The sequence below is a fragment of the Amblyomma americanum genome, chromosome 10 (genome assembly GCF_052857255.1).
Source record: "Amblyomma americanum isolate KBUSLIRL-KWMA chromosome 10, ASM5285725v1, whole genome shotgun sequence".
Taxonomy (NCBI): Eukaryota; Metazoa; Arthropoda; class Arachnida; order Ixodida; family Ixodidae; genus Amblyomma; species Amblyomma americanum.
Window position 1 is genome coordinate 873799 of NC_135506.1, and position 25378 is coordinate 899176.

At 48.1% G+C, this 25378-nt stretch overlaps 2 protein-coding genes across 5 annotated transcripts in view; one reads left to right on the plus strand and one right to left on the minus strand.

Annotated features, from left to right (window-relative positions):
* LOC144106489 (uncharacterized) overlaps positions 1 to 25378 on the plus strand; it is a 492993-nt gene that overhangs the window by 85014 nt on the left and 382601 nt on the right. The window lies entirely within an intron of this gene.
* The window catches only part of Elp3 (elongator complex protein 3), a 74306-nt gene that overhangs the window by 30801 nt on the left and 18127 nt on the right, over positions 1 to 25378 (minus strand). Inside the window, exons 10-15 of one of the 3 annotated variants that reach the window (XR_013309025.1) lie at positions 22552 to 22678; positions 17607 to 17800; positions 16247 to 16403; positions 8575 to 9491; positions 3028 to 3210; positions 2810 to 2945 (exon numbers count right to left, since the gene is read on the minus strand). Coding sequence is in view for 2 of the 3 variants with exons in the window: in XM_077639309.1 (XP_077495435.1) it covers positions 2915 to 2945; positions 6010 to 6087; positions 9319 to 9491; positions 16247 to 16403; positions 17607 to 17800; positions 22552 to 22678 (760 nt within the window). In the remaining variant the exon portion in view is untranslated. Of the gene's footprint in view, positions 1 to 2809; positions 2946 to 3027; positions 3211 to 6009; positions 6088 to 8574; positions 9492 to 16246; positions 16404 to 17606; positions 17801 to 22551; positions 22679 to 25378 lie in introns of those variants that run through there. The other 2 variants (XM_077639309.1, XM_077639308.1) reach the window with 2 other exon arrangements.

The following is a 25378-nucleotide window of genomic DNA, read 5'->3' on the forward strand; positions in this document are numbered from 1 at the left end:
AAGGCCCCGCCACCAGTGAAGTGGTGGCTGCAAAGTGACCCCAAATTTGCGGCACCTCATGTGGGAGTACGAGGGGCTTCGGACAATGCGGGACAAGCAAGCCCCAAAGCAGTGGCGTCTTACGAGACATGGATTCGGCCACAACCTACGGCAAAAGAGTCTCACTGCCCAGCTTCGCGTGTGAGGCTTCCGTGTGAGTCACACCTTGCCCCGCACTACCTTTCTCACCCAAATTAGGTCTTGAGGCAGCCTTTTTTTTTTTTTCAATAAATTCATCTCTCTCTCTCTATGCTTCGAAAGATGGCGAGTGCTTGAGCATCGGATAGGAGCTTAGCAGTTTAAACCAAAATACTATAAAACATCCTCTACACTGAAATGCTATGAAGGAAGCAGGACCTTCAGGGCCAAAAGTGACTTGGCAAGCTCAAGATCGGGCCCCTCACCACAGGTAAGGCTCACCACATTTGCATTACACATTCGTAACTGTCCTGCGAGATTTTTTAACCCAATGTGGCACACTTCAGGGCCGGTATTCAGATGTTCGCTTTAACTCGCCGCAATTGCTGGCACCGCCGGCTATCACAAAATTGCCAAATCGCACCGTGATACAGCAAATATCTTTCGAATTGAATGATGTTAAACATCGACGACACAAAAAAGTCTGTCCGAGTGCTTTCGTTGACGATGCACAGCCGCCGTACAGGCGGACGTGTGATATGAAATTTCAATTCTGCCCAAAAAATCTTTTGAAGCTTTCTTTTGCTCTGTAATGAACCCTGCCCCCAAATTGATGTCAACTTTTCTAAAAAAAAAAAAGTGGGTTCAAAACATGAGTACACACTCTTGGTAAAAATTAATTCTCTGCCCCTCTCTGGCTACACTGACCTTTGTACAGCAGCAAAAAACAAACTATCGGCAAGAAAACTGCATTAAAATTTTTCCCACCACTCGATTCAAACTTGTCATGCCCTTACCGAAAAGGACGGGTTGCCATTGTTGTGAACTGTGAATGCTGGTGTAACACTGCCTCTGGATCCACGCCCATAAATCAGTGTATTTAGAATTTTTTTGGTCTTTTCTAGCTTACAAAAGATCCGTTTTTATTGCGAGTGGCCCCTTTGTGATTAGAAAGCATTACAGCAGAATCTCGATGTTATGATCTCAGTTTATACGAATTCATAAAATGCAACAGTGCTGTTTCTTGGGCTAGTTGGTTGCTTATAATTCTGACGAAAATGTAAGCGCACAAGAAGTCTTTCTCTCCCGTCATGTTCCTGCCTTCTTGTGTGCTTACGTTTGCATCGTAAAATACCCTGGCCAGAGTTCACTGTGTGCAATGGGCAGCAATTCGGATGGAATATACAGCCCCCCCGCCCCACTACGGATGATACCAACACCCGAGCCGCGACTGCACCATCAAGCGCCAGGTATTTTCTGCCTGTAAATCGCCGACACCATGGTCGGCAGTCACACAGTATGCGCCGCAGGCGGTAAGCAGTGGCGCCTGACCAGCACAGCGCCGTTGTTGTGAGTCAGCGATGGCACCCAGCTGAAAATAGCCGAAAATAGATAAACAAATTCTGCAACCTGCCGCGGTGGCTCAGTGATTAGGGCCCTCAGCTACTGAGCCGGAGTACCCGGGTTTGAACCCGACCACGGCGGCCGCATTTCGATGGATGCAAAATGCAAAAAGGCACCCATGTGCCATGTGATGTCAGTGCACGTTACAGATACCCAGGTGGTTGAAATTATTCTGGAGACCTCCTCCACTACGGCACCTCTTTCTTCCTTTCTTCTTTCACTCCCTTCTTTACCCCTTCCTTACGGCGCGGTTCGGGTGTCTACCGAGATACATGAGGCAGTCACTGCACCATTTCCTTTCCCCAACAACCGATTATCATTTTCAAATTCTGCAAAAAGAATCCAGTTTCTTTTGGATGACATGAATATTGGATGAATGAATTCACCACATCAATACACATCAGCCACCACTGCCAATACGGGCCACATAAAACACACTGCGCTTTCACCATGCATGCATCCCCTATTCTTCACATAGTGTGCACCGACTGAATGAATGCAACCACAGAGACATATGCCCCAGTGGAAAGCCTTTTCCACACTCACAAACATCACTGGTGCTGTGACTGCTGCTCCTGTGCCCCACAAAAGAAACAGGCACTTGTGAGATTCAAGGGCATCAAGCTTAGGTGGAACCAGAGTGCAGAGCTTCAGGACACTGTTGCCTAATCGCTTCTCGCAAAATGATTGTACTGCGATAGGTGGAAAGTACCTCTGTGACCCAGAGTGTCCAGCTACTCAGACATTAGGACTGAGTGTCCAAGAGTGCCCCCGAAACAGAGGTGAGTGCTCAAAAGAACCAGATGAGCACATGAGGGGCACCTTCCGTTAACTAGTCAAAGACCCCTTACATGCATATATATTTGCATAACCTTACAAAACATAACACACGTCATTTATTCAATGATGAGTGCAAGAGAGTGGAACAGGCTTTTCATTACCTTTTACAGGAGATTCACACAACAACAACAAAAAAGCCACTTCACTCATGCAACCCAGACTTCCCCTTAATCCATCAGCATGCAGCTCCATCTCTGCCTGACAGTCCAAGAAGACAGGAACTGTTGTGCCAAAATGAGGATTTCATGCGCAAGTCAAGTGTTGAACTCCATGACTACCTCACTACGCAGAAGATAAACTGTCCGCTCTTGTTAGGTCAAAGCATGCAAATTTTGGTAACCACACACAGCTACTGCCCATGTGGATGGCCAGTCACTCTGCAGCTCACCTGGTGCTGGAACTTGGTGGGATCCCGGGCGCTCACTGGGACAACACTGCCATATCTGTCTCTATTGGGTCAAGGCAGGACTGAACAACAAATAGGGTCTTGGTTTCACCCTTTACAGCTGCAGTGCCACAGGAAGCTGCATCAAAGCGACGCCACACATCCCTCAGCAGAATTTTCTACCGCACACCAGTGGGAGCAGTAACTGCTTCATTCCTTACCGAACGCACATCTCAGTGTTGTCCATTCTACACTAACTCTCACAAGCTGCTGACCGCAGTCACGATGGTGCACCCCCACTCGCAATATTCGTGTTCTTCTCAATTTGGGCAAGCTCTGAGAGTATCTGCCTACGCCAAGCACGACTTCAAAGGAAGTGGCTGTGCACAGCAGCGGAGCAAGGGCTGAGAGAGGGGAGCACAGACACTGCTACTGCATTCAACTGCAAGTACAAGCAGCTTATTCACACTTCAAACAATGCATTCTGCTATCAGTGCCAGTCAAAGCTACTGCTACTGCGAATTGCATTTCAGAAAGGCGCTTATCGTTGATGACTCATAGCGGATCATAGCAGATCTTTTTTTTACATTTTGTGGTGTTGATTACTTGGAGATTAAGAGTCATTATTTTATGACTTAAAGATAATTGATAAGAATGAAGAATAAAAAACAACCACGTGCCACCGCTGGAATCCGAATCCACGAGAACCGGACATGAAATTCAAAGGTGATGGGTTTCGATCCCACCGGCGGCACGTGGTTGTTGTTTCTTCTGCTTTCTTATCAATTATCTTTAAGTCATAAAATAATAACTCTTAATCTCCAAGTAATCAACACCACAAAATGAAAAAAAAAAATACAAAAGATCCCCCTATGCTCCTAGGTTTTGGCAACTGTTGGCTTCTGTTATGTATGTCACAATAAGCACCTTTTTTCCCTTCCCTTGTCGGCTCATTATTATGACTGCCTTAAAAACATGACATAATCACCGATGCAAGGTGCCATTACCAAATTCACATGAATATAATGAGACCACAAGTACGACACAATGGCAGGGAAACAAAACAAGATTTGGCAGAGGTTGCTCAAACTGCTCCGAGCCAAGGGCATGTCCAAGCACGGCACTCTCTTGCTTGCACAGAAATCAATGCAAAACATCAAGCACAGCAAAGGGCCCTGCATGCTGCGGCTGCCTCCACTTCTTGCTGCCTCTGCTTTGCCCTTTATCCCTTCTGCAGATGCCCATGGGTCGACCTCTTCTCACGCCTCACAAGCCTGGTGGCTGAGGCTGCTGCAGCTACCTCCAACAGTCACTGAAACCAGCATAAGAGGGTTCTCGCACAGCTTCCGCCCTCACCGTTTGGCCATTCCTAAGTGGCACTCACGGTAATACAGGGCGTACTACGTCCGCTGCTTTGGACGAGGGTGGCGCTGGTGAACACTCTCCAGGTTAACTACACTACACATAAATGCCCCCGAAAGCAGAAGATTGGACAGCCATCGCTCTAGCTCAATTGGTAGAGCACCAGACACGAGGATCCCACCGGCAGCATATGGAAGTTTCTTCTGCTTTCTAATCTATTATCTTTGAAAATAGTCACTTTATTAATCTTCTGCTATTGATGAACATCAGAAAGTTAAAAAAGAAAAAAAAAGCATCCGCTATGCTGCTTGGTTTCGGTGAATGTTGGCTTCCATCACGTATGTCATAACGAGCCCCTCTTTTCCCTTCCGTTGTCTGCTCAACAATTTACTAAGCTAGACTAAATGCAACAAAGGTGCACTAGTGCCTTTGTTGGCACACTACAAAAGCACACGCATAATGTGGTTTTCCCTTATCTGCTGAAATCTGAACACGTAGCTAGAATTCATGTGACGCAAGTGTTCTCCTCCCCTCTTAGTGATGCACCTTCCACTGAGCTGCAGCTACCATGCAACCCGTTTCATCTGGGGAGAAAACTAGAGCGACATAGTTTCCTTCCTTCCACATCGATGCAGCTGCTGCACTGCCCCATTTCCACTTGGCCACAGCTGTCACGAAACCCCTTTTCCTCCTTTCCACTTGCGCGGTCAGCCTGCCATCCTCAGGCTTCAACAGCAGACAGGGCGGCTTCTCTGCTAGAGAGGCATCTTGGCACTGCTGTTGAACACAATCAGCTCAGGCAAAACAAGTAGGCATGTGCGCAAGTGAATTTTCAGTTCGAAGCGAACATAGTTAATTTGTTCAAATATTTGTGAACCGAACCAAACAGTTTGCAACTGTGAATGTTGTAGTGAAAAACGAGGCCACTTATTACAGCTCAACAGCATAAGCCGAAAGATGTGGTTTGCAGAACTTTCTAAACGTACCGACAAAAATAAAACAAAACAAAAATAAATGCTTTTAAACTTGCATTAGGCTATGTTCAAGCAGCAGCAAGGCAAGATGCACCAAGCATCAGTCTCAACCTCTTACCACACGGTTGCTCACATGCTGCTGATATGAAATGCGAGAGTTGCTGGCAGATTTTTGAGAAGCTGAAATTTCAGACATGGTTCACATTCCAGACTTGTGCAGCCCCAAATCATACACCCTACAATCAATGTGCAACTGTGGCTTAAATTTCAGACGCACCAAAACTCATGTCGCAATTTCTCCGACCTTACTCGCATGGCACACACTCACATAACCGCACTGCACATGCATGATCGAGAATTCATAATATTTCCAGAGGAAGCAAAGGCCCCAACCTTCGTCACGTGAAAGTCGAAAGATGTCAGCGAAGGCACTATGCATGTGCTGGTGTTGACTTTACCCAGACTCCAGTGCACAAGTTGTCTGTATTGCTCCTTTGGCCGGAGGCAGGTCCACGCATGTCAAAGATTCGACCCACTTTGTGGAAAAGTCCCTTAGTATCGCCGATGATCATGCCATAGCATCGCTGGACGTGACATCCATGTTCACATGCACACCTGTGGACTTCACAGTTGAGTGTTGCAGAGAAGCTTGGAGCAATGACACGTCCCTGCTGGAACGTATGCCCACAGAAACAGAGGAGCTCTGCCGGCTGCTGAAATTCTGCCTATCGGATACATACTTTGTAATCAACAAGACACTCCATAGGCACATCTTCGGGAGAGCAATGGGTGCGTCCACCTCCGCAGTCTGTGCCAACCTGGCCCTGGAACTGATCAAGAATCGTGCACTCACATCATTCGACCCACCACTCAAGTTGTTTCTGCAGTACGTCGATGACTGTCTCCGTCATCCGTCGACAGGACACCGAAAGATTTCCGGGGCACCTTAACTTGCTTTAAGAAAGCATACAGTTCGGGGCATAGGAAGAAATCAATCAACGGGCACCTCTCACAGGCACCTGAATTTTCTTTCGCCGCACACAATAGGATTAAAGCAATCAGTAGCCTCGGCGCTTTCCACTTAAGCATCCAAGCTTTGCTCAAGCCAAAGAAAAAAAATCGAGGAAATCAGCCACATAAAGAAGGACTCACAGAAAACGGCTACCCAGGTCAAGTGCTTCTTTCACAAAAATGACGCGCTGCAGCCCCTCCAGGCAGGCCAGAAGAACATAAAAGAAATGCGCATCCACCACCTATGTCCATGGTGCAATCGAAACATGTTCCTTCCAGCAAGCTCAAAAAGCCCCTGGTACATGTGAAGGACCCGCTAGAGAAGACAAGCTAGCTGGCGTCATCTACAAAATTCCTTGCAAAGAATGCAATGCAACCTATGCAGGTGAGACAGGAGGTTTCAGAAGGCAGTTCAAAGAACACCAGCGTGACGTCAAGAACGGAAAAGTGGCTTCCAACGCCCTAGCAGAACACCCTCAAAACACCGACCACTTGACTGAGTGGGCTTCCACGCGCATACTTGAAAAAGAAAATTGTTATCTGCGCGCCTGCTCAAGGAGTCCCTTCACATTCAAATGAAAACCGAAGCGAAGAGGTCGCGAGGCAATCTATTTGAGATGTACATGCACTTTGTACACCATGTTTTTACTGCATAAGCATCTGTTTCTGTCTCACTGTGAACAAGGTACCCATAGCAGTGCCAAAATGTCAATATTTTTATGACTTTCTTCATTTCACCTCCGCCAGTGTTTGTTTCTTGACATGCACAATTTTCCTCCGAACTATGCGCTGGAAGTGGCATACATCAATCAAAAGACGTCGTACTTGCAATTTTTGGGATGGGGCTTAGTGTAGACCAAACTTCAGCATGGGGGGGGGGGGGCGGCATGAGGAGGTGTGTTCCCCTGAGCATATGCGCCGCCTGTGTGGGGTCATGGAGAACAGGTTCAAATGGATGAAGCGAGCAGGGATACTCCTACGCCAACCTCATGAGCACAAGAAAATAGCGGTGCTCTTCAAAGCGAAGACGTGCAGTGCACCTACATCAAAGCGCTTTGTGGTCTCAGGTTCCTCACTGCAGTACCTGCAATAAACTATAGTTTTTACCTCTCATATAATTTCAGTCATTGAAAGGCGCAAAGTAAACAATGGTCACGTTGGTAGTTCTTCATCTTTGTCTCTGAGGCCTTCCGTGCGGTAGGCGCTGAGCAGTTCTGGCTGCACCGTGTTTGCTTTTGCACCTTTGCTGCTTTGTCCTATTATGTGCACTCGTCGGCATTGTGCCAAACAGTGCAGCTGTTGAAGGCAAAATTTGCCTTCAACTGTGTGCACAACATGCGCCAACATCCAGAGCAGCGCACTCACGTGGAGGTATTGGAGCATGCATCGACTGCTTCTCCCACCAGTTTATTTACTAAATTCTAGACTTCGCAATGTTCCAGGTTCCTGAAAACTGCCACAGTAGTGCGTGTTGAACCTTTACATCTGTTGAGACACACTGGTTAGAGCGTATGAGCCTGAGCTCAACTCTTCACTTTGCAGTGAAACATAAACCACCTTTGCAGGCTCAGTGCTCAAAAGTGGCTTAGCCCCTGAAAGGGCGCAGCGGGGTTTGCGGAGCCTCCTCCAAGCACACACTCCTAAGGAAGCCGGGCGCAAGGTCTGCGGTGGCTTGTACCCATTTTTACTGGTGGGTGTCCGGCGGTGGGTTCGAATCATCAAATATTCAAATTAACCGGGTTTCCGAATTAGCTAACCACAGCAAAAAAATGGGACCACGACAAAAAATCTCGCTGTGGCAATGCGCTACCTTTATTTGGTGAACTTTACGATTATCGCATATTGCTGCGTGCCACGCAAAGTTCTGCCGCCTGGCTCGAAGCCCTTGTTGGCCAAAAAGAAGGTTGGCTCAAACGTAAGTCGATGCACCATAAACCCCTTCCCCGCTTGTGCGGGCTAGGCAGTTTTCTTTAGTTCCTTTCAGTGCCCTTCCTACTCTTTGTGCTTCGTACTGGCGCCAAATTTTGATTTGTAGTTTCCCACAAGATGGCATCGAGGTACGTGCACAACTCAAGGCAACAAACACGTAGCGATGCAACCACAAGAAGAACATCATCCTGAAGCCAAAATGGAGGCTAAAGGGGAAAAGTGGCATTCCACACTGCTTCCACACTCGCATGCGGCCCGATTGACTAGTGGCAGACCGAACCACCACACACTAGCATAGGGCGCATACTACCTGGCGCACATTCAAAACTACCTTAGACCTCGCAAACAGATTGACCCCCAATTTATCGGATGGTCGTTCCTTTGGAGAAAGATCGACCTAAGCCTCTAACCGCGGCCTAGAACTCAAAGGAACAGCGAAGGCCGGCATTCTGCACAGTCAACCCATCGTGGGCATGTAGCAAAAATGCTCACTCGCAGGGCCACGCAATTAGGTGTGGGAGGTGCCATGCCTTGATGAAGTGCCGAGAGCCTGTTACTCTGCAAGCAGAATCCATGGCGACGTTGCAGTGAAGCACATCTTCTACTCTGCAGGCGTGTGCTTCAGCAGGCCGTACCGATGCGTTTTTGTGCTGGGAGTACTTCATATATGAAATAATGGAATCGCTGATAGGACATCCCAGCATAACACCCCAGCTCTTCGAATTACCCAGTCAGAATTACACTGGAGATTGCAGGACCACAGAAATTCTTCCAATTATCCGGGATTTCGAAAATTAACCGAGTTTGAATCATCGAGGTTTTACGGAATTTGCTTTGATATTTGAAATGTTCAAATATTCGCACAACCCTAAAAACCAGCCTAGCTTAAGGGACAACTCCGTCCACTCTTTGGTTAAGATAAAGATTGGTGCTATAGGTGTCTCTGGGTATGTTGATTTTTTTTGGCAGCAAGAGACCCATTTGCTGCCAAGGAAAATGGAATAAACTCATGGCACCAACCCCAAATAATACTCACCACCTGGAATCCTTGCCCAAAGAACTGCATTGACGCATCGCAGTTTGTGTACTTGCAAAATTGGCCAGTGATTGCAATATCTGCATTTCATTTTCTAGCCATAAAGTGACATCTTTGTCATCAGAGCTCGTTAATCTATCGGCACGCCAACTTTGATTGGCTCTTGATGGAGCAAGAAGGCCCTTAGAGGGAAAGGATACACGTGCAGTTCACGCACAATGGAGCACCCGTCAAGCAGCTCAGGGCGGAAGGTGTCGGCCGAACACTGGCGCAGACGCAGCAGCCCCACCAGGATGTCCTGCCGGGGGTCCTCGTATGACAGGAACGTCTCCCAGCCCCCATTGGCGACGTAGTCCCGGCGCACCAGTTCCACCTGCACTCATCGGAACACAACCAGCAACAACAGCTTATCTATGGCCCCTCCAACAAATGTGGACGCATCAAGGGGGCATCTCTCAGGCTACAGCTCACATACAAGAACAGACTGAGAGCTGGAACACTGAGGAAAGTTAGGAATCAATTTACAGTCGACGACCGAACATTCAGACCCGATTTTTCAGACATGCCTGATTATTCGCACTTTTTCGCGGAGCCACGACATGGTCCGTAGTACCAATGTATAAGAGCGCTTGAAATTCTGGACACACTGCAACTGACTGCTCGATTTTTCAGACCTCGTTCACACTCGCTGTCAATACCCAAGCCGCCTAATGCGTGCAATGCTACCTCGTTAATTCAAACTGCAAGAAAAATTGAAAACTCCGTCAAACAAAACGGAATTCAAGCCTCAAGGGAGCCTCTTAAAAGCGGAGCTGAAGTTCTCCGCGAGTAGGGACATTGCGCCCGCGTGGTTTCGAATTTGTACCGTAGTTGGACATTGTTCAGAAGCGTGAATTGTTGGGCGAGTTGGTACATGTTGACGTGAAAAAAAACCAGCGAGAAAAGACGCAAGACCAAAGGAAGACGCACACAGACTGTCGCCGGCGCAATCTTCCTCTGGTCTTGCGTCTTTTCTCGCTGTTTTTTTTTTTTTTTTCACGTTGGACATTGTTCACCACACAAACTTGAGCAGTAGTCATAGTTTGCGGAACTCATCTGTGGAGTGTCTTTCGTTCCGAATACGAGAACCAGCAGCAGCGAAGCACGTGGGAGGCATACGGCTTCACAGAGACGACAAGCGCAGAAGAAAATGGTGGTGCATTTCAAAGCGAGGTCAGCGTACTTGCAGCTAAACGCACTACAACCCTGCCTTTTATATCATAAAACCGTCAACAACTAGTGTTTCAATGACAGGCATGATGCGACTCACTATACGCAAGCTACCACAGAGTGCATATACCAGGCCGCTAATCGCTAGGCCTAATTATAAAGGACAGTTTTCTTATCATTTCGCAATCTTCACCTCCCTCCGTACCGCGGGCGCAGCACAGTGTCGTAGCGGTGGGTTTGCTTCTGCAGCTAGACTCTGTCCCAACCTGGGACACAACATGCAGACTTCACAAGGCCAAATTCGTGAAAGCGTTTGCCACCAATCACAGCAAGAGTAAGTCGTGAGGAGCTTCAGAATGTGCACAAAACAACTGACCCCTTCCTCTGCCATACTGGCTAACTAAGAAATCTGTTTTTCTGTGACTACCTGATTTTTATGACGTTTTTGCAGTCCCTAGAGAGTCCGAAAAATCGGTCGTTGACTGTGATACTGCAAAATACAATGACCGTGCAGAAGTGCAGTAGAGTGCCACTACAATGAAATTCACGAGACTCACAAAAATTTCGCTCAAGTAAAAACTTCATTGACGCACAATCAACTAGAACAATGACAGATTGGACTGTTCATGGAGAACATTTATTTCAAAATCCGTCAGCTTTTGTATTTCACCGCTTCAAAATCAGCGCCGTGGTGAAATTTTCATGGAACACCGGAAATCTTGAACATGGGCTTGCTCGCATAAAAACACAAGCTACACTGGCTACCGAAATGCACATTTTTTTTCTGCGTTCATTAAAAAAGCCCCGTTTTCACCTCCAAGAGTTCATACTGATACCACACTGTCTGCTTGCGTGCTCGCGTCAAATGCACCTTGAAATCAGTGCTTTAGACACCACACATTTAGTGACACCAAGTAAGCAGCGCAAAACCAATTCGCTGTCGCCCAACGTGATGGTAGGTGGCATGCCACCGAAGGTTATGCACGTTTGCTCGGCGTCTCTAGGCCTAATGTGCTCCGCACTGAAGCCGCAGTGAGGATGCTTTGGTACTGGCAGCTGCTTACACAAAAGGTCTAACTTTGTTACCTGATACTGCCAACACAATAACTTCACACTGAAATGACCATACAACTGATCTCTGCCATGTCCTCACCAGTGAAGTGAGCGAAAAAGTGGGTTAGTCTGAAGCCACCTTGCACAAACCCCTATGACTCGAACACGCCACGTCTGAGCTGTCGGCAGAACCATCTCAGGCAGCTGCGCACCAATCTCTATGCATTACTTCTACAGGGGAATGTCACCACTCAAAGTGCAAAGTGACATCGGCTGCCATATTTGGTGAAACCAAACAAGATATTGAGCTGTGTGGGTGTATTTGGACTCAGAGAAAAGAAAAAAAGGGTGCTGCTTCCTTCTGAAAACTTTCTTAGTGGAACCACACTCCAAAAATTGTCCGTTGGGGGGGAAAATAATTGCATTGCTTTCTATAGTTTGCCGACACATAAATGGAAATACCTTATTGTGGCGGAAATTTCACTGCAGTGGGCTTGGACTGTAGTAGTGTATGTCACTTCATTTCTAAAGCAGCTAGAAAAAACGAAAGCTGCAGTGAGGCCCCTTTATGGTGTCAATGCTAACTGGTGTTACCTGCTGTAGTCGTTCATGCCACCAGACGATATCACTACACTACAGATCAAATTGCTGGACTATCAAAAAATGAGAAACAGACTCATTGAGCACAATGAGCATGCTCAACCAATAAGTGGCATGTCATATTTGTGGCCAAAAATTTACACCGTAAGTCACTTGCATAAGTGTGAAATGCCAGCTTCTGCAATCAATTAAGACTAAGCTTGTGTGAATATTAGAATGTTTGAAATATAGAAGCGAATAATGCAGTATTTGATTCGAGCTTCAAAGCAAATAGCAATATTTGAAAGCCTAGAAGTTTGAGAATTCAGGAATATAAACTGCTGGAAGTATTAGTCAATGGCCTTATTTTCACTCTGACACTTCTGCGTTATCACACCGCTCCCGATGTCGGCATGCACTGCACATACGGCACAGTAGGTGCATCCACAAACTCTGCCTTTGACGGCTTTATGTCCGGATTTACAGTTCGGAATGACACCGAGCAGCACGCATGATGGCACAAAGCCCAGGTGCGAAAGTGAACATGCATGATGGGGACTGCCCTGCTCCCATCGCACAAAGGCCCTGAATGACTAAGATGACAAAAAGATATAAGAATGCAGAACTACCAGCATTACTGAGGCCCTGTTGGCTTTGGATTTCGTAGCTGCGGTGTCGCTGGAAACCACCATCGAAGCCAACGATACCTACCCCTCGATGGTTGAAATTCGATAAGGGGTGAAACGCTACTTATTTTAGGTACCGCGATGAGAAAGCCGGCACCGTGAAGCATTTTGACACAGCTACATGGCTTTCACTTTGCCCTGCACTTCTCTGGCTACCTTAAACCTGCTCTCTCCTAGGATAGGTGTAACCTGAGCCTATCCGGAGTGGCACAGGTGCATGGGGAAGAGGGCATGCTCACATGTCCTCGCGCAGGGCACGTGTCGCCACTGGCCACTGAAACACGCGCTGTGTCCTCCAACTGGTATATGAAGGCATGCTGCATTCCACATTGGTGTGTGCACAATGCCTTTGCTGACATCTTTCGACTTTCAAGTAATGGACAACTCAGGCCATAGCCTCACCAACGCAAGCCTCCTACGTTCCTTTCAAGCGTGGAGGTGGCAGCCGATGGACTGAGGGCCCATGCTGCCGAAAGGCACTCTTGGATAGCTTGCTTTAAGCCTTCGGCGTTTCGCGACGCCGTTGACGGGACCTGGCTATGTTTTTCCTGCTGCTGCCAACTTCCTAGGGCTCCTGACAGGAATCCACGGGCGTCTTCCTGTGTTCGTCTTCCTGTGTTCGTCTCCGTTCCTACTACCATCTGGCTCCCTTCCGCCGCTTCCTTTGATGCAGCGCTAGCGACGCGATGCGATGCGTCGCACTACAACCATGCGTCTGCCCTGTCTGCAAGGCATCCCCACTTCACCTTGGACGCTCAGTACTTGGTGAACTCTTTCCTTTAATCTGAAGTGTTGTATGTGTGTTGAGTGTGTGTTATTCTTGCTTTTATCGGCTCTTTTCCTTTAAATTGTAAATACGGCTTCGTTTTGATTTGTCTGATCACTTTGTTGTCTTGTTCGAATCTGCACGCGATGGCGTTCCACTTCGACAGTCGGGGACGCATTACCAATTCGCAACAGCCACGTGAGTGTTTGCTGCGCAATTAAGGTAGGAGAAATTGCGACTTCAGATGTGATGCATCCGGAATTTCACCCACGGTTGTACATTGAATTCTGTGGGATGCGTGACTATGTGCCGTGTAAGTCTGGAGTATGAATCGTGTCCGTAATTTCAGTGTCCGAAAAATCTGTCAGCAACTTTTGTACTTAAGATTATCATCAGCAGCAGCAGCAGCAGCCAGACTACACCCACTGCAGGGCAATGGCCTCTCCCATGTCCCTCCAGTTAACCCTCTCCTTTGCCAGCTGCGGCCACCCTATGCCTGCAAACTTCTTAATCTCATCCGCCCACCTAACTTTCTGTCGCCACCTGCTACGCTTGCCTTCTCTTGGAATCCACTCCCGTTACCATTAAGGACCAGTGGTTATCTTGCCTTCGCATTACAAGGCCTGCCCAAGCCCATTTCTTCCTTTTGATATTGAGTGGGATGTCATTAAATGCGTTTGTTCCCACACCCACCCTGCCCGCTTCCGGTCTCTTGACGTCACAGCCATCATTTTTCATTTTTCTTTCCAAGGCTCGATGCGTTGTCCTGAAGTTTAACCCTTTTCCTTGGCCTCCACGTTTCTTTTCCGTAGTTGGGTACCAGTAGGATACAGCTTTTGTACTCTTTTCTCTTGAGGGATATTGGTAAACTGCTATTCATGATCTGAGAGAACCTGCCATATGCGCTCCAGCCCATTCTTATTCTTCTGGTTATTTCCCTATCATGATCCGGACCAGCGGCCACTAGCTGCCCTGAGTGGACGTATTACTTTACCACTTCAAGCACCTCACTAGCTGCCCTGAGTAGACGTATTCCTTTAAGACTTCCAGCACCTCGCTAGCTGCCCTGAGTAGACGTATTCCTTTACCACTTCCAGCACCTCGCTAGCTGCCCCGAGTGGACGTATTCCTTTACCACTTCCAGCACCCGTTAGCTGCCCTGAGTAGACGTATTCCTTTACCACTTCCAGCACCTCGCTAGCTGCCCTGAGTAGACGTATTCCTTTACCACTTCCAGCACCTCGCTAGCTGCCCTGAGTGGACGTATTCCTTTACCACTTCCAGCACCTCGCTAGCTGCCCTGAGTAGACGTATTCCTTTACCACTTCCAGCACCTCGCTAGCTGCCCCGAGTGGACGTATTCCTTTACCACTTCCAGCACCTCGCTAGTTGCCCTGAGTAGACGTATTCCTTTACCACTTCCAGCACCTTGCTAGCTGCCCTGAGTAGACATATTCCTTCACCACTTCCAGCACCTCGCTAGCTGCCCTCAGTAGACATATTCCTTTACCACTTCCAGCACCTCGCTAGCTGCCCTGAGCAGACGTATTTTTTTACCACTTCCAGCACCTCGCTAGCTGCCCTGAGTAGACGTATTCCTTTACCACTTCCAGCACCTCGCTAGCTGCCCTGAGTAGACGTATTCCTTTACCACTTCCAGCACCTCGCTAGCTGCCCTAAGTAGACGTATTCCTTTACCACTTCCAGCACCTCGCTAGCTGCCCTAAATAGACGTATTCCTTTACCACTTCCAGCACCTCGCTAGCTGCCTTGAGTGGACGTATTCCTTTACCACTTCCATCGCCTCACTAGCTGCCCTGAGTGGACGTATTCCTTTACCACTTCCAGCACCTCGCTAGCTGCCCTGAGTAGACGTATTCCTTTACCACTTCCAGCACTTCGCTAGCTGCCCTTACCACTTCCAGCACCTCACTAGCAATTGTGAACTGCTGTTCCATTGCGAGATTATTGAACATTGAACCTTTGGTTTTCTGTGGGTTAATTTTTAGACCCACCACTCTGCTGTGCCTGTCTAACTCGATGATCATGCTTTGCAGTTCATCTCCTGAGTGACTTATTAAGGCAGTCATCAGCAAACTGCAGATTACTTAGATATTCTCCATTGACTTTTATCCCCAACTGATCAGCAGCATTTAAAGAATGAAATGGTAAGGGCTTGAGGCTACGATGCTTAGTGCACTTTGCTTAATAAAACACTTTACGGGGCTAGTTGGTGATGCATTTTTCTTTTCTTGAAATTAAACAGCACTACATATATAGACGAATACACAGAAAGACATGACAGGTCAGGCGCTGCGCCCGTCCTGTCATGTCTTTCTGTGTATTCGTCTATATATGTAGCCCTTTTTAATTCCAAGAAAAGTGCACTTTGACTTGGTGCTGACAGAACATTACCCAACGATAATTTGAAAGCATTTCTTTTTTTGCTTCATTTCAGTTTCCTTAGTGAATTCTGCAAACCCTGCTTGCCTTTTAGCGTATGCTATTGAGTTCTAATGAACTGCCTCTTTTTCTTACTACTACATTTCCAGTCACAAAATATTTTATTCGATTCAAGAATATTCACGTCGCTTCGAAACTATTCGAACAAAACAACCATTCGCTTCGTATTTGCTTTCAACTGGAAACTAACTACTCACATTTGCCTAATTAAATGTGATTTCAATGCTCTTTCTAGGCATCAATGTGTCACCGTGCCCCACAGCATGCAAATTGAGATTAAAAACAATACGCATAATTTGTGCTGTCTATATACCAATGACGTTTCCCTGCATTTAATATTGCACAAAGGCAGTGGCTAGAGTGTGTCCTCACCTGATCGGGCTGCACCCTGTGGTGGATCTCCTGGATGCCGACTTCGCGCGTACGCACATCGCGACACCTGGTGCCAAAGTCCTTCATACGAGCCAAAGCCAGCTCCCGCAGGTTGCCATGTTCCACACCTGAGGTCACCAGAGGCATTGGGATGTCCCTGCAAAGTCATACAGTGCACATCAGCTCTGCAGAGTGACAAGTTATGACAACCATTAACACTTTAACCGCCAAATAAACTCCTAAAAAACGAACCAAAACTCCCAAATATTTTCGTTAACTTTTGCCGAAAATGATTGTTGTCAGGCTTAAACAACGTGCTAAAGACACAAAACGTGCTTTTCATGGGCAAATACCGCCCTCTATAATTCAAAACTGAAACCAATGTAACTGCGGACTGTATATCGCGATGGGAGCAGTGCACCATCAGGCTGAACAAGTGTGACTTGTCACTGGTGATATTGGTACAATCTCCCAAGAAGGGTAGAGCTTGGGGTTGGTGGTTAAACAAAATCCCTTGCAGTGCCTCGAGCTGTACTTTCTTGGTACCTAATGTTTTCTGTTCCAAGCTTCTCAGAATTTAGAGGACCCTTCGAAACTTGAGCAAACCCACAGAAGTTCCACCTTTAGTGCACTGAGGGTGAGAGAAATGCCCTGTACTCCCGGACAACTTTTTCGGGAAGCTACACAGCTGAAACGTGCTTTCTCTTGCTATGCAGCAGAATGCAGTTGTTGACTTGAATTCACATTCCGCAGCTTGACTTGCAATTATCAGTTATATTGCTAATATTCATTATTTAGGGCATATTTCTAACACGAGTGCCGACATTCAACATCGAAAGTAAAGGAAAAAAACTATTTCCTTGATTACAGTCAATCTGTAAGGCACGTCTGGTTACAGGAAGCCTCTGTGTACACGGAGAGTGCAATGTGCCCAGCCGCCATGTGCATGGCCATGCGCCGAAACTATTTGGCAGAATGGCATGGCTCAGGACGCTCTGGCCCCAAAGCCTTCTCTTCACTGCCAAGAAACACTGTCCACAAGCATAGATGCAGATTTCGCAGAGGTGATCTTTGAGGGCCACTTGGCAGCACTTGATGTTCGCACTAAGTGCCAGTGTGGAAAATGTTCCTTTCCCCTTTACCTGAGCAGGCCTGGAATGCTAGGCAACACATCTCAAGGGGAATGACCGGTCTTTGCCATGGACAACATTTTATGCCCCGTGAAACAACTCGTCAATTCGTGGCGCACTTGGAAAAGTGCCCACACTTGCCATGTTTGGGTGGAATGCCTATAAAAAACTAGCACCACATTCTGGTTTTTGCTATGGTAGGCATTTTTACTGCAAACAAGCGCACACACCTTTGCACGCGGTAGATGCGCGTCCAGGGAGGCACCAGTGCCAGTATGCGGGCAATGAGGTCCACCAGGAATCCCGGTGGGTAACTGCGGTAACGTCCAGTCTTCCACAGTTCATACAGGCCTGTGCCACGCATCACCAGCGTCGGGTAGATCTTGAGGCCGTCCATGCGGAATGCTGGGTTCTCAAACAGCTCCTGTCCCCCCCAGGGAGAGGATTTTAGCACCAGCACAGTTCATTACATCTAACACACTGACAATGGGAGAGTTTAAGGTGAAACATTTGGGGCAAAACTTCAGAATATCAAACATTTTAGCCAAAAAAAAAACTTTTCGCTGCTTCATCTTAACACAGTGAGTGCCCTTATCACACCTTGAAAGGAAACAAACACACGAATCTCCTCAATGGACATCTGCTGATGTACAGGCGCGGACAGAAGTAAACGGAGCGTGCCGCACAAGAAAGAACAGCGCGTCAGCGCCGCCTAGCCGAACCAGAGGAAACCTCTAAATCGCCACGCACATGTGCAGGCCCCCTTCCGACACGACCCTCTCATTACTCCGCTTGCCTCGCATTCGGCCGACGTCTATGCCGTGCTGATGATGATCACGATCGGATGGTCTTTCCCTGCGTAGCTAGCGAGCATTTCAGAATATACAGACCGGTGTCTTGATAAGGCAGATTGCGCATTGACGGTGATACCATTAAGCCGCTTCTTGTGAGACAGCTGGAGGCACATAACCCGCGTGTTTCGAACTTTTGCTGCCACTGGGACTGACCTGCGTCTCGCTAGCAACCAAACGCGCTCGAAACACTCGGCGTACTGGCACAGTTTTGTGTTGATTTCTTAGTTATCACTGATGGTTCGCCTCAACCCTCAGAGGCAGCGACGCAGCACCAGCGCATGCACACTGTCCTACTGGAACCTGCTCTTGTCGCCACCGAGACAGCGCGCTGCATATCGCGCTGTCATGTGCGGCGCAGAGCTCAGGTAATCGTGCACCTTCAGATCTTAAGATGACTACAAGCGGCTGCTGTCTCACCAACGTGAATTCCGCGGCAGCGATGCATCACTGTTGCGTGCTGCGCGTGCGAAATTCGGCATATACCGTAAAAACCCGCGTATGATACGAACCCGAATATAATACGAGGTGAAATTTTAGACACGAAATAGAAAAAAAAAATTTATCCGCGTGTAATATGAGTGAAGTAAGCCAGGTAAGCACGAAGAAAGACATTTATTGAAATCGGACACCACACTTCACTCGCTCTCATCTTCAACAGCGCTTTCTTCGGAGATTTCTTTGTCCGACAAATCATCCCACAGGCACTCATCTTCTGTGCCATCGAGGGCGTTCGATATGCCACACTTTTTGAAAGAATGACGCACAAGGTCCGCAGGAATACTCGCCCACGCGACCACAATCCATTTGCACAGCGTGGCTGGCGACTCCCGCTTCAGCCGCCCAGTTGGCGTCACTGCAGGCTCACCTGAGCGTATCCACTCTGCGTAGCACCGCTTGGCCACGTCCTTGAAAGATTTGTTTATGCAAACGTCAAGTGGCTGCAGCTGGGAAGTCATTCCACCTAGGATGACTACAAGTTCAGTGCCGCAATCGCGTAACACTCTCTCGACAGAGTCAGCCAAATGGCAGCGAAACGCGTCCAGCACGAGGATCGACGGGAAGGACAATAGTGCACCGGGCCGCCTACACCACACGGACTTCACCCAGTCAAGGACAAGACCCTTGTTCATCCAACCTTTCTCGTGGCATCTCACGATGACATTCTTTGGCAGCTCCTCACCTTTCGGCATTGTTTTGTGTTTGAACACGACATAAAGCGGGAGCTTGTGGCCGTCTGCTGTGCACGATAGCATGACCGTAACCCGTGTCTTCTCGTTGCCGGTAGACCAGACGCAAACTTGTTTGGAACCCTTCTCGTGCACAGTGAGGGGTGACTGCATGTCCAGATAAACCGGCGTTTGGTCAGCGTTGCCTATTTGCCCTAGCTGAAAGTTCTTGCACTTTCGCAACGAAATAATGTGGCGCTGAAAAGCCACCAGCAGCTCTTCAAACGATTCGGGTAGTTTTTGGGAAATCGACGTTTGCCGCCGTAACGAAAACCCAGCACGGTACATGTAGCGGTATATCCAGTGCTTGCTCGATTTGAAGGCAGTGCCTGGAATACCTTTTTCTCTAGCAAGCTCCCTAGCTTTTACCTGCATGACCTCCACGCTCACAGCTAGATGTGCGGCTCGCTGTTCTCTTATGAACTCCGTCAGGGCCAGTTCAATTTCTGGGTACGACCCATTCTTCGGGCCACGAAAGCTTCGCGTTCCGCTGCATGCGAAAAGTGCTTCCTTCTGTCGTCGCCATCCGCGGATGCTTCCCTCCGTGACGCCGAACTGCCTCCCGGCCGCACTGTTGCCGATGTTCTTGGCAACTAAAATAGCCTTTCTCTTGAAAGCATCTGAATACTGTTTTCGTGGCCCTGACATCGTGCTCCTCCACGGCAGAAAAAAAAAAAACCTTCCCTTCGCGAAGCGTGGTTTATATGTCGGCGCGTACGCTGTCAGGAAGGCCACGCTAGCCCTAGCCATGCTGTCACGGGTAACGAAGCCAAGCCGTAGCCACACCTCAATAACAAAGCCAAGCCGTAGCCAAGCGGCAATAACGAAACCAAAACTTCGAGCAAAACAAATTTTTTGTTTGGATCCGCAAATAATACGAGGCGGAAATTTGAGGTGCTAATAATAGGAAAAAAACCTCGTACTATACGCGGGTTTTTACGGTAAGTACACGTGTGCGTCCACTAATAAGAGGATGTGCCACAACAGACACTGGCCAGCGATCTTAACTCTTCTGTGTGAGCTATATTACTTTACGGCTACCGGTTACATATAAACATCGGTCAGTTTACACTATAGGCGTGTCAACCCAGCATCGGCATCCAGCACCTTTGGAAGCAGTCACTATTCTTGCGATGCTGGATAACGCTGCAAAAAGCGCCGAGAGAGGCCATTTTGTCAAATTTTAAGCTGACCTCCTCGGCCAGGTTCCAATGCAGGAGCAATGTCCTGCAAACAACACACAGGGCGCATGCATTGCCGTTTCACCAGTGTCTCGTAGGACCAAGGCGAAAATCAACGGTAACTATATTAAAAGAACCTGAAACTGCGGTGGTACATCCGAGTCTTTTGAGTATATTTGATCGATAGCGAGACAGAAATGAATCCCAGAGGCAACTAAAGTTCCAAGGACACGGGCTATTTGCAATGGAAATGTGCCTACTGCCGTGTCAGATGAAACGGCATAATAGCATAGCGTTGCCCCCGTGGGCTGTCTGCTGCATCAAGGTAGCACTCTGTGGGTTCCGAAATGACCGCTCGCTGCAAAGGGCGCAACCATCCGATCATAATCATCATCATCAGCACGACACTGACGCCAGCTGAATGCGAGGCAAGAGGAGAAATGTGAGGGCCGCGCCAGTAGGAGGCCTGCACATGCCCGTGGCGATTCTGAGCTTTCCTCTGGTTCGGCTAGGCGGCGTTGACACGCAGTTCTTTCTTGTGCGGCGCGCTCCGTTTACTTCTGTCCGCTCCTGTACTGACGCCTTCTAGAGAATAATGCTCAGAGTAGTCCCCAGTCCCAGCTATGCTCAGACTAGTTTCAACACTGCAAGAAAGAGACATTTCTAAGGTGCTGTCAACGTACTGAATACTGCGTTTACCCTTACCTCTTTCATTTCATTTCTCCATTCTGCCTGCTATCCTTTATTTCCACTGCCCCAGCTCAGGTGCTTTAGTATCGATGGCAGATGCGGGGGCTAGCAAAAATCTTTTCCTTCCTTTTTATTATTATGTATTTTAATAAAACCACTTACTACTGCTACTCATGTAATGCACCCACTTTTTTTCCAAAAAAGTTGCCATCAATTTGGCAGGACAGTTCACTACGAAGGAAGGAGAAATTTTGACACATTTTGTTGCAAGCCTAAATTTCACATCATACACAATCCACCCACCTGTCTGCCTACCCTTCCATCCATTACCAACAAAAATGCACATTGGACAAATTGCATATCCATGTCACCCGCATTCCTGCCGCTGGTGTTTAGCATCATTCAACGGCGTCAGTGAATCGCAGCAAGATAAAGTGAACATGCTGAGCCCTGGCACTGAAGATCAGCTATATAAAAAAATATATTCTCAACGACAATAGAGGGGGGGGGGGGGGGGCTATTTCATTATGCGAGTGGGTTCATTACACAAGTAAATATGGTACCTTTCAGCTATACAAGCTCACATTTCAACAAGTCAGATTTAAGAACGCTGGGAGCATGAACTGATACCATGTAAATAAAACAATAACTCACAACTAGTATTCAACTGCAGAATAAAGTGTTCCACAGCCGCACCCTTAGCATGCTCACACACATGTTATGAGCTGATAAAGCTATGCCATAAGCAAAGCTTTCTTAGGTGCTCTGTGCTAATCACACCACAAAATGCAACTTGACAGACGAATGCAGACTGCCACTCATTGTGAGAATCCGTTGTTCCCTCTCCCGCTGGCTTCCGTGGCCCACCGCGACTGCCTCCTTTGGGCGGCAGTGGAACCCTCCAGTGGCCCCTTCCCCTCCTCTTGTTCGAGAGACCCCGCTGCTGGGAGCCGCAGCTGTCAAGGTGGCGCCACTTTCTTTGCGTTGTTCGCCTGCCTGCCACCAAGAAGGCCATCAGTTTGGGGAGTTCCCCAATAAACACCTTTGCCTGCTGGCAATTCCTCAGTGCGTTGTTCTTCGTGGCCACAGCTGCGATCCGAGCTAGCGGGGCGGTCCTGCTTCAGACCGCACTACAGACCCCACATCATAAAGGCACTCAGGAAAAGCCAGCAGAGCTGGTATATATTCATACTTTCTGTTTTCCAAAAGGCACATGACCCTCACCACAAACTGGTCGAGGTCGCGCTCCCAGTCGACATTGGGCAGGTTGGGCATCATGTGCGCCACCACCTTGAAGCCCGCATCCTTGGCCAGCTGGAACGACTCGCACACTGCTCGCACCGTGTGGCCCCTGAAGAGAAAAGGCATTCACATCATCACCCTTCCAATCTGTGCACACTGCACACCATGCACTGAGTAACACTGCCAAAACAGATACGGCACTCGTTAATTCGCATTGAAATTGCATGCACCGGATGATTTGGACTGAAGAAATGCCAGGAAAGGCACTCAAGTAAGTTTTCGAGACACGCATTGCTACTGTTATTATCCAGAAACTAGTGCCAGTCCACAAAGAGCTGCTAGAGTAAATAAAACCTTGTTTAATCGCCCCCCCCTTAATTTAGAAATTCCAGCTGCCGCTGGAATCCCTCCAAATACCCATGGAAGTCTATGGCATCGGAAGCTCGTTCATTTGGATACCGTGGGGCTCACATTGGTTAATTCGGACGGGCCCCCAAGGGGCGCCGTGTTGGAATATGATGTGCTGAACAGGTGATCACCCAGATATTGCATATTAGGAGACATTTTCTCCCGCGCTCCTCTGATGTGTGTGCAAGAGCAGGTGCGTTGACTGTTGGCAGGTTCCTGCCAATGGGCCTAGAGACAGTCTGGCCACATAGATTCATTTTCGGGACTTCTACGCCAGCCCGAGGCGATGGCGGCTATCGGCTGCACGTATCAGTGAGCCAGCCAAGCCACACACCATCTGCTACGACGACTGCCTTGTTGCTCTTTTTTTCGAAGCTGCTTCCCTCACTTCTGCCCAGATGGCATTTCCATTCTTCCAGTGTGCAGAAACTCTGTGCTCGTCATGGGCTGTTCGCCGTTTGTGCAGTGAAGCCTCCTCACAAGCACGCGATGAAGCTGCTGCTTTGGACACTGAGAGAAGCCGTGGTGACCCTTGAAATTGGGAGGCAGTTCTGCTTCCGCCACTCCCGACAGCATGCACGAATTAAAACATTTCATGGAACTGCGAGAAATCGCTGCTGTCGCGCAGTTTTCATCTTAAAAGGAGACGACAATTACCCAGGTTTTCACAAAATATACTTCGCTTTCAGGCAGTTTTTGGCTCTTTTAGGCGGCATTTCAATAATTCGATGTTCGGATAATTCTGAAGTTTTATCCATTCCTTTCAAGTCCAAATTAACCAGGTTTTACTGTACAAATATTGTCACGCAGTAGTGACGGCAGTCGAAGCAGGGCGGAGGGCAGCCAAAAGTTCTTTTTAAAAGAAAACTGTTTATTGGGTTGACTTTCGCCCACAATCGACTGAATTACTCGGCGGCGACGTAGCAACAAGTGTGCTTGGCGGTCGTCAAACAGAGAATGCCCGCCGCTCTCAGCTGTGCTCAATTTAAAGCAGATAGCAAACTTTCAACATAAAGCGCTCAAAGTTAGTAGAACATTCTAGAACAAGGCAGAATCGGCTCCGACTGAATGCGAACAATCGAGATAAATCTGGTCGCATCTTGCATCCACAAACAATGCGATAAAGCGGCGTGCCGGCAGCTTTGAAGAATGAACAGACAAACACTACGATGATTTGTGGCAATATTACTTCTGTGCGGCCACTGCCCAAGGAAGCTGGTTCGAATACAGGCCGGGGCAGCTGCATGTGGATAGAGACAAAATGCAAAACAAGCCCGTGCGATTATCAAAGAACAAGCAGTCAAAATTAATCCAGAGCCCTCCACCACGGCATCTGGCATTGGAGATGTTCTCGTTTTCATTTAGTCACTGTGACAGTAATGGTAGATCCTAACTTGTATGCACACAAGTAATGAGCCACATTAGCCCCTTAGTGGGGTTCACATCTCATCGCAGCTCAGATCAGCATTGGTGCTTGTTGCGTGCTCCAGGCTGATTACAACAGCAGGACCTTGGTCAACAACATCGTCGGTGATGAGGTGCAGTTTTTTCATCACACCTTCCTGTTTGGGAACATGCTCCACAGGGCTCTTCCACTTGTTGGCAGTCTGATGCCTTGCCAAACCAGAGACTCCACGCTTTGGAAGCTCCACGTTTTGCACTCGTCAGGGTGGCAGGCACACAACGAGGTGAACAGCAGCTTCAGCAATGCAGTCCACACAGTACTGGTCCCCGTCTGTGTTTACGCTGTCGACAAGCTTCATGAGCTCTGCCTTCACCATGTCACTGTTCCACGCTACAATTTTAAAGACAGCCAAGCCTGTATGTCCTTTTTGAGAATGCTCATCCGCAGCATTTTATTCTGCATCAGAGAATATAGAGTGTTATCCATGACTATAACACTACCTGGTGGTAGTTGCGGAAGCAGTTTCTGGGTGAACCACTTTTAGTATTGATTCCCGTTCGCTTCGTCGTGGTAGCCGCTCGAGCTTTCCTGAGCTCGGAAGACTTCCGCTGCACCTTCGACGAAGACCAGTTCACTGCTGCAATGCATCACAATAGGTCTGCCGCCTTTGCCCCTGGGGTTTTGAAGACCAGTCGATAGTCCAGATCAACGTGCTTCGTGCACTGGTCTCGTCGAGATCGAATAATTACGTCAACCCACACCCAACTATGCGTGTGGCAGGCATTGACCCATGTTTTGTCGGTGAAAGAAATTGGCCTACCCTGGTGTCGCAGCTCCGCTATCTGGCACAGGTACCGGCGGCGACACTGCACAATGTGCATCGCTTTGATCAGCAGTGCATTCCGAGAGCGTTTCTTGCACTAGAAGCCAAGCTTAGTCCTCTTCATGAGCGAGTTCAAACTTGAACTGCCCCCACACTCAATGCAATATGCTTCA